At 34.8% G+C, this 9820-nt stretch overlaps 1 protein-coding gene across 1 annotated transcript; it reads left to right on the forward strand.

Annotated features, from left to right (window-relative positions):
- The first annotated feature begins 3652 nt into the window (after nucleotides 1-3652).
- On the forward strand, nucleotides 3653-4582 carry LOC127540767 (olfactory receptor 4B1-like). Its single transcript, XM_051965614.1, has one exon. It carries the CDS (start codon nucleotides 3653-3655, stop codon nucleotides 4580-4582), a length of 930 nt encoding a protein of 309 aa, XP_051821574.1.
- The last annotated feature ends 5238 nt before the right edge of the window (nucleotides 4583-9820 follow it).

The raw sequence follows: 9820 nt of genomic DNA on the forward strand, positions 1-9820 counted from the left end.
GGGGGTAAATTCTACATGTGATCTAAAATATAATCAATTTGGGTAGATGTTTCCTGTGTTTTTGGAATAGAAACTTACTTGCCTGACTCTCCACTGTGCATAGGGAAGAACACTCTCTAGAATCAGAGAAGCTGAGTTGAACCTTTCCTGAAATACTGTTTAACTGTGTGACATGAGGTAAGTCACCTACTGTAATCTCCTTGGGTGCCAGTTTCCTCAACAATAAAAGGGGTGAGTTGGATTGGATGATCTCTGTGGTCCCTTCCAGCACTAGCTTTATGATCCTATGTTCTAGTCAATTCTTCTATGGTGCAGTGGATAGAGCAGTGGCCCTGGAGTTAGGAAAACCTGAATTCCACTCTGATCTGAGACACTTGCTTGCCATGTGACCTTGGACAAATCATCCTTGTTTGCCTCAGTTTCCTCATCTGTGAAATGAACTGGAGAAACAAATAGCAACTACTCCAGTGTATTTGCCAAAAAGCTCCCAACAAACCCAAATGAGGACACTAAGGGTCAACCATGACTAAATTGACTGAAAAACATACAAATCTTTTTAATGTTGAGTTCAAGTTTCTAGCATCTTCTTTATTTTTCTGTGTGGTACATCTTGTTTCTTTAGAAGAGTATTGAATCCTCATTTGAATGATGGTTTTCTCTCTTCAGCCTTTTGCAATTCAGTTAACTTTTCACTTTTAGTTGTCAGATCATTGGGTGTCCAAATATTTATTCAATGTGATGTGGTTGAAAGAGCAATGGCCTTGATCTTAGGAGATATTCAAGTTCAGTCAGCCTCCAGACCTACCAACTGTGTGACTTCCTTACATAAGTCCTTATTTATTATTTATTTACTTATTATTTTATTATTTAGATTCACTTAGAGATCTCAGTCTTTAGATTAATATTCCTAATAATTCTTGGCACACAGAAGACTCTTAACACATGCTTATTGACAGATGGAGAGATAAAATAGAGATATTAATATTTGTAGTAATTAGTAATGAGCTACTTGTAAATCATAGCTTGTTTTAAGGATCAAATGAGATAATACACGTAATATATTTTGCAAAACTTCAAATTTGAAATAAAATCCATTTCAATGGTAACTGTTATCATTATTTTATTTTTATTTTTTTATTATAGCTTTTTATTTACAAGATATATGCATGGATAATTTTTCAGCATTGACAATTGCAAAACCTTTTGTTACAATTTTTCCCCTCCTTCCTCCTGTCTCCTCCCCCAGATGGCAGGTTGACTAATACATGTTATATATGTTAAAGTATATATTAAATACAATATATGTGTACATGTCTATATAGTTATTTTGCTATACAAAGTAACTTGGACTTTGAAACAGTATATGATTAACCTGTGAAGGAAATCAAAAATGCAGGTGGACAAAAATAGAGGGATTGGGAATTCTATGTAGTGGTTCATACTTATTTCTCAGAGTTCTTTTGCTGGGTGTAGTTGGTTCAATTCATAGGAATTGATTTGATTCATCTCATTGTTGAAGAGGACCACATCCATCAGAATTGATCATTATATAGTATTGTTGTTGAAGTATATAATGATATCCTGATCCTGCTCATTTCACTCAGCATCAGTTCATGTAAGTCTCTCCAGGCCTTTCTGAAATCCTCTTGCTGCTCATTTCTTAAAGAACAATAATATTCCATAATATTCAGATTCCACAACTTCTTCATCCGTTCTCCAATTGATGGGCATCCATTCAGTTTCCAGTATCTGGCCACTCCAAAGAGGGCTGCCACAAACATTCTTGCCCATACAGGTCCCTTTTCCTTCTTTAAGATCTCTTTGGGATATAAGTCTAGTAGTAACACTGCTGGATTAAAGGGGATGCACAGTTTGATAACTCTTTGGGCATAGTTCCAAATCGCTCTCCAGAATGGCTGGATCTCCATTCACAATTCCACCAACAATGCATCAATGTCCCAGTTTTCCCACATCCCCTCCAACATTTCTCATTATCTTTTCCTGTCATCTTAGCCAATCTGACAGATGTGTAGTGGTATTTCAGAGTTGCTTTAATTTGCATTTCTCTGATTAATAATGACTTGGAGTATCTTTTCATATAGCTAGAAATAGTTTCAATTTCTTCGTCTGAGAATTGTCTGTCCATATCCTTTGACCATTTATCAATCAGAGAATGGCTTAATGTCTTATAAATTAGAGACAATTCTCTATGTATTTTGGAAATGAGGCCTTTATCAGAACCTTTGACTGTAAAGTCAAAGTTTATTGCTTCCCTTCTAATCTTGTCTGCATTAGTTTTGTTTGTACAAAAACTTTTCAATTTGATATAATCAAAATTTTCAATTTTGTGATCAGTAATGATCTCTAGTTCTTCTTTGGTCATAAATTCCTTCCTCTTCCACAGGTCTGAGAGGTAAACTATCCTATGTTCTTCTAATTTATTTATAATCTCATTCTTTATGCCTAGGTCACAAATCCATTTTGACCTTATCTTGGTGTACGATATTAAGTGTGGGTCAATGCCTAGTTTCTGCCATACTAATTTCCAATTTTCCTAGCAGTTTTTGTTGAACAGTGAGTTCTTATCCCCAAAGCTGGGGTCTTTAGGTTTGTCAAATACTAGATTATTAAAGTTATTGATCATTTTGTCCTTTGAACCTAACCTATTCCACTAATCAATTAGTCTATTTCTTAGTCAATACCAAATGGTTTTAGTAACCACTGCTTTATAATATAATTTTAGATCTGGTACAGCTAGGCCATCTTCATTTGATTTTTTTTTCATTTTCTTGACCTTTTGTTTTTCCATATGAATTTTTTTTTAGGTCATTAAAATAGTTTTTTGGGAATCTGATTGGTATAGTGCTAAATAAATAGATTAGTTTAGGTAGTATTGTCATCTTTATTATATTTGCTCTCCCTATCCAAGAGCATTTAATATTTTCCAATTGGTTAAATCAGACTTAATTTGTGTGAAAAGTGTTTTGTAGTTTTGCTCATATAGAGTAACTATTATTTATTATTGATTCTTTTTATTCTCAATGAGCTCTTTTCTTTGATCAAGGTATTTTAAAAAAATAAATTTTTTTATATGTTGCTTATATTTCTCTCCTTTATTTTTATTTCCTGATTTAAATTCTGTTTCTTATTAAAGATTTTTACTTTCAAAACATATGCATAGATAATTTTCAACACTGACCCTTGCAAAACCTTGTGTTCCAAATGTTTTCTCCCCCTTCCTCCCAACCCCTCGCCTGGATGGAGTAATCCAATGTTAAACATTTGTAATTCTTCTATACATATTTCCACAATCATCATGCTGCAAAAGAAAAATCTTGATTTAAATTCAACTGTTTTTGTTGCTATAACTATTAATTTTCTGAAGTCAGATTAAATATCATAAATTTTAATTCACTTTTATCCCATTTTTGAAGTACCTGACTTGCAGATACTTTTAAAAAACTTGCTATATGCTATCTTCCCTTATTAGAATGTGAGCTTCTTGAGAGGAGGGACTGCGTTTGCTATTCTGTTATCCATTTGTTATACTTGTTAAAGGAAACTATCTTAATAGTTCCAGTGGCCTAATCTTCATTTGTCTTATTTCAAGCCTACTGAGCTTCTTAACATTGATCTGACATGATTGGATTCCATGGCTGTTACCAACAACGTGACCCAGTTTATATTAACAGGACTCTTCCAGGATCGAAAAGCACAGAGAGTTTCTTTTGTGGTCTTTCTTCCTGTGTACATGGCCACAATATTGGGCAATGGACTCATCATCTTAACTATCAATAACAGCAAGAGTCTGAGCTCTCCCATGTATTTCTTCCTTAGCCACCTGTCCTTAGTGGAGATCTGTTACTCTTCTACTGTTGTTCCTAAATTCATTTCTGGCTTACTGGTTGAGAATAAAACTATCTCTTTGGATGGCTGCATGACCCAGATCTTTTTCTTCCACTTCTTTGGGATTACTGAGGTCCTCTTGCTCACAGTGATGGCCTATGACCGATATGTAGCCATTTGTAAACCCCTGCACTACATGACCATCATGAGCCGCCCTGTGTGTCAGATGCTGGTGTTAAGCTCTTGGCTAGGAGGATTGTTCCATTCCATGATTCAGATTCTCACTACTGTCCACTTGCCCTTCTGTGGCCCCCATGTGATTGACCATTATTTCTGTGACCTTCATCCCTTGTTCAAGCTCGCCTGTACTGATACTTTTGTGGAGGGGATCATTGTACTTACCAATAGTGGTTTATCCTCTACGATTTCCTTCGTCGTTTTGATTTCTTCTTATGTTGTCATCCTGATTCACTTGAGAAACCAGTCAGCAGAGGGGAGACGCAAGGCTCTGTCCACTTGTGCCTCCCACATCACTGTTGTCCTTTTATTCTTTGGTCCTGCTATTTTTCTCTACATGCGACCCTCTTCCACCTTCATTGAAGACAAACTCGTGTCTGTGTTCTACACAATGGTCACTCCAATGTTGAACCCCATTATTTATACTTTGAGAAATGCAGAAGTAAAGAATGCCATGAAAAGTTTGTGGAGGAAGAAATTGAACTTGGGAAGGGAATGAAAATGCATATGTAAAAATGAATTGTGACTTTGACAATAATAGTTATCTTGAATTTGATTGTAGAATGGCTGAATATTGTAACAGAGTCTTGAATTTTGAGTGTCTTTTCTTTTCAGCCCTGAAGAAAATCAGGATGACTTGTATGACTCACAGTTATGCATGTAACTTCTCTGAATTTCAATTTTGTATATTATAATATAATGACGTTGGGAAAAATGATTTTTTTCCAGCTCTTAATCTAGGATTGCCCTCTCAATCATTCAATAAATAGACATTTATGATGTGTTTACCCTGTACCAGTCATCATCTTGGAAGCTGGGTCACAAAGACCAAAATTTACTTGGTTCATACATGTATGTGGAAAAGTAAAAATAAATGCAGGCATTGAAGGGGTCCGTAAGACTGGAAAAACCAGGACCTTCTCTTCCCATTTTGGTGCTACAGTAAGAATCTCCTCACCCATCCCTATCCAAATTTCATGTAATGTCATAAAAGTGGCCGATTTCTTCCTATTCTGGGGTGTCTGACATGTAGAAGAAGCAAAGAAATTCTAACTTGATAAAGTTTGAGAGACAACAGGAAGTCCTCACCTTCCAAAAGATGTATTTTGCTAATCTTTTCCTGATGTCTGGACTTCTTTGATCAATCTTTTAAATATTTTAAAATTCTCCTTATTATTTCAAACTTAATAATTATCCACAAATATATTTCAATATGAAAAGAAAAAGAAAAGGAGATTATAAGAAAATATGGACTTCCATTATGTAGAATTAATCTTTAATGTATATATGAAAATATTTAATAATGGAAATGAAACACCCACAATACATATATAATTTAACAAGATTGCTTTTGGGGTATATATTTTTGCTTTCTCTTTAACATCTTAAAAATATTTTATTGATGTTCTTTTTCTTCATATTTCTCACTACTCACAGACCCTCTTATATCATGGTAGTTGTGGCACATTTTCTTTTCTTGGTTTTGCTTGCTCTATCTTTTATCACTTTGTTTAAACCTCCTCGTGTTTTGTTTTCCTCATATTGTTTCATACAGCACAATAGTATTCCATTACATTTATGTGATGATAACTTGTTAATCATTACTGAATTGGTAGGGCATCAACTATTTTTCCAGTTATTTGCCACTACACAAAATGCACTACATGATGACTATTATAGTGTAAGAGATTTCTATCTCTGATCTTTTCTGACATGTGCCTAAAAGTGAGGTGTTACGGCAACCAATTCAAACAACAAACAAAGTCAGTCTGATGATCAGAATGCATTTTAATGGAGGAAGTTATCAAAGCATTACTTGTTTAAAGGAAGTTAATTTATTACAAGGAATCTCTTACTTGGCTGAAATGTTTCATACAACTTTCTGTTTAAAATATGGTTCACACGGGCTTAATGTGGACTCATAAAGTTTGAGTTGCATGGGATGCTGGAGATCATTTCCATTTTATTAGACTGAGACCCAAAGCCTAGAAACCATCTTTGATTCTGAAAACCTTATTGTATAAAAATAAAGTATATTTAAGGTCAGAAAAATAGTTTCTCTCTTCTTTTTCTTGAATCATATTTCTTGTATGTTGATCAAAGCATATTTCAGATTATAGTATAGTGGCCATGGAAGAGTTTATTATATTTCCCATTATTGACACATTCAACTGAGATGTAATTCTAAATACTTTGTTATCAGGGCAGATTTAAGGCAGGGGCATTAAGTGGAAAAAATTGTGACATTTGCCACTATTTTATTCCCTCCCTGAGATGGAAAACAATTCCATTATCTCCCTGGGCAGCCCATTTAATTTTTGAACACTGCTATTTATTAGGGATTTTTAAAATATCAAGCCTGAATCCACATCTCTGCAACTTCTATGTATTGTATTCCATATATATTGCCTTTATCTGTGGACAAGTGAACAAAACTCACTCTTCTATTATTCTACTACCTACCTGCCAGAGGTGTTACAAGAAAACTTTTGGAAATATAACCTTTAGCAAAAATGGGAGTCTTGCTTATTGTTACTGACTTGATAAATTCATCCAGAATATTAAATTTTTGAGATCAAAAATTTAGGTTCAAATGGAACCTTTGATGCCATTCAATTAACTCCTTTCATTTTTCAGATGAGGAAATTGAAACACAAGGATTGTATATGATCACACAGGAGAAACAGAAAATTGGGGACTTCAATTCAGATCCTTTGATCCTAAACCAATACTCTGACTTGTCTCATGTTGTCAGTGAGATATCTATGATTAGCAAAGAAAGTCCCTCTCCACGACTCAGAGAATTCAATAATGATAATATAAGAATTATTTTCTGATTGAAGCTTAGCTTTTTTTATTTTTTATTTTCCCAAGTCACTCCACCTATAGTTTTTCCTAATACTGGATTCCAGTGATTAGACTTATAAAAACAGTGACCCTCATCCCAACAGATTTAATGAACCCTTCCTGCTACATGTTTTCTCAATGTTTCTTAGTTCCCATTTTAAAATTATACATAGAGGAACAAATAGTAGTGTTTAAGGAAAGTCTATGTGACTTTCCTTAAAAGGAGGATGGTTTTTGCAAGGATGCAGAGTAGGAAATTCACAGAACAGATACTTAAATGACTAAAAAATTTGGGATTTTATTAAAAAGGGGACCTCCCTCCTATGAAACACTGAAATAGGCTTCAATCCTTCTCTTCTGGAGCAGATGGTCTTCATGACTTTTATGACTTAGTGTCCATTCTGGGTCTTCCTCCCACCCCTGCCCCCAGCACTGAAGCAATTGGAGTTAGGTGACTTCCTTAGAGTCACACAGCTGGGAAGTGTTTAGTGTCTAAGGCCAAATTTGAACTCAGGTCCTCCTGACTTCAGGGCTAGTACTCTATCCACTTATGTCCCAACCTTCTGGAAATAAATATTTCTGCAATTAGTGAGGCTTGTCCTTAGAAGCAATATATCCCTTACTGAGGACACATTCTAAGATTTTCTAGCTTAGTAAAGTCCATTTCCCACTGGCATGTTCCACAAGAAAGAAGTCATGATTTCTTTCTTCCTGAAATGTAGCATTGGAGGAAAGTTCTGAACTCATATGGGTGTATATAAATACAGTCTTGAGGTGGCTGATTTGCCATCACATTATTTATTTATTTATTTAAATTAAAGCCTTTTATTTACAAAGCATAAGAATGGGTAATTTTTCAACATTGACCCTTGCAAAACTTTCTGTTCCAAATTTTCCCCTTCTTCCTCCCACCCTCTAGATGGCAGGTTGTCCAATACATGTTAAATATGTTAAAGTATATGTTACTTGGTGCATATATATGTTTAGTATTGATATTGCTTCATTATCTGTGGTATTCTTTAGTAAGATATAGTTTTCTTCCTTATCTCTTTTAATTAGATCTATCTTTGCTTTTACTTGATTTGAGACAGGATTGTTACCCCTGCTTTTTTTTCCTTTCACCTGAAGCATAATATATTCTGCTCCAACCCTTTACCTTCACTCTTTATGTATCACTTTTCTTTATATATGTTTTTTGGAAACAACATATTGTAGGATTCTGGCTTTTAATCCAGTGTGCTAACCACTTGTGTTTACCTCTTTTCTTCTTTTTTTTCCAGTATGATCCCCTTTTTACCTCTAGTTTCTTTTGCATATTATCATAATAAAATCAAATTATACCCACATTCTCTAAGTAAACCCATAAGGGAAATATAGTTCTCAAGAGTTCTTTCCTTTTTACCTTTTTATGCTTCTCTTCAGTTCTGTGCTTGGAGATCAAATTTTTTGTTCTGTTTTTTTTCATTAGAAATAGATGAAATTCACCTATATCATTTAATGTCCATCTTCTTCCCTGAAAGATAATGCTCATTTTTGCTGGATAGCTTATTCTTGGCTGTCACCCAAGTTCCTTTGCCTTTCAGAATATCAGATTCCAGGCCCTTTGATACTTTAAGGTGGAAGGTGCTAAATTCTGGGTAATCCTAATTGTGGCTGCTCAGTATTTAAATTGTTTCTTTCTGGCTGCTTGCAGTGTCTTTTCCTTGGTATGATAGTTCTGAAATTTAGCTATGACATTCCTTGGAGTTTTAATTTTGAGATCTTTTTTACGAGATGATGGATGAATTCTTTAATGGTTATTTTACCTTCTGGTTCTAAGATATCAGGGAAGTTTTCCTTTATGATTTCCTGTAAGATAATATCTAGGTTCTTTTTTTCGTCATGGCTTGCAGGAAGTCCAATAATCCTTAGATTGTCTCTCCTAGATCTATTTTGCAGGTCAGTTGTTTTTCCTAAGAGATAGTTCATATTTTCTTCTATTTTTTCATGTTTTGGTTTTGTTTGACTGATTCTTGAAGTCTTATTGAGCCATTCACTTCCATTTTTCAATTTTCATTTTTATTGTATTATTTTCTTCAATTACCTTTTTTAAATCTCCTTTTGCAATTGGCCCATTGAATTTTTTTTTGTTCATTACATTCTTTTTTCATTTCACAAATTTTGTTTTTCAGTTAATTGGTATCTATGGTGAGAGTTCTTTTTGTTTTTTTTATTCATTTTTTTTAAAGGCTTGAGGTGTGTTCAATGCAAAGGAGTGGAAGCTGCCTCAATTTGCTCTGGGACAGTCCTGCTGATTGATTTCCAGTGCTGGGTAATGCAGGCTAGGTCCAGCATTCTGGGGTTCAGTGGTTTACAATTTGCCAAATTTGGCAAATCTACCAAACCACCTGTTTGCAATTGGGACAGAGCAGCCTAAGAGATTCACAGAAGATTCCCAGTTTCCTGGAAGCTGCAATGCACTGATTCCTGGCCCCAGCTTCTTGCCCAGGTCTCCCTGCACTGCAATCTCGTGTCGGCATACTGTTCCCCTGACTGTTTGAAACAGATCTTTTCTGAAGTTCTTTCAAGGTAACTTCTAGAAATGTGTTGTACTCCAAATATTTGTAGATTTTTTGACTCCAAAACCAGTTTAGATGCTTAATCTGCTGTTGGTTTGAGAGAAGGTCAGAGGAGGGCACAGAAAGTTGTGTCTGGTCTCCACCATCTTGGCTCCACATCTGGAAGTCTTTTGCCATCACTTCAAATACAAAACCAGCCCATTTTCTCTTCTGATCATTTTTGTCATTTCTATGAGTCTTTTTATTTTGCTACTTTAATGCAAATCATCATTAGCAATGTTCTCTACCCTGCTCATTCCTCCCATGCTTTTGTCTTTCTATTAATCCTTGAA

Source organism: Antechinus flavipes, chromosome 6 (assembly GCF_016432865.1).
Source record: "Antechinus flavipes isolate AdamAnt ecotype Samford, QLD, Australia chromosome 6, AdamAnt_v2, whole genome shotgun sequence".
Classification (NCBI taxonomy): domain Eukaryota; kingdom Metazoa; phylum Chordata; class Mammalia; order Dasyuromorphia; family Dasyuridae; genus Antechinus; species Antechinus flavipes.

What these genes read in the sequence shown, in the direction of transcription:
- LOC127540767 (XM_051965614.1), top strand. Translation starts at nt 3,653, where the DNA reads ATGGCTGTTACCAACAACGTGACCCAGTTTATATTAACAGGACTCTTC.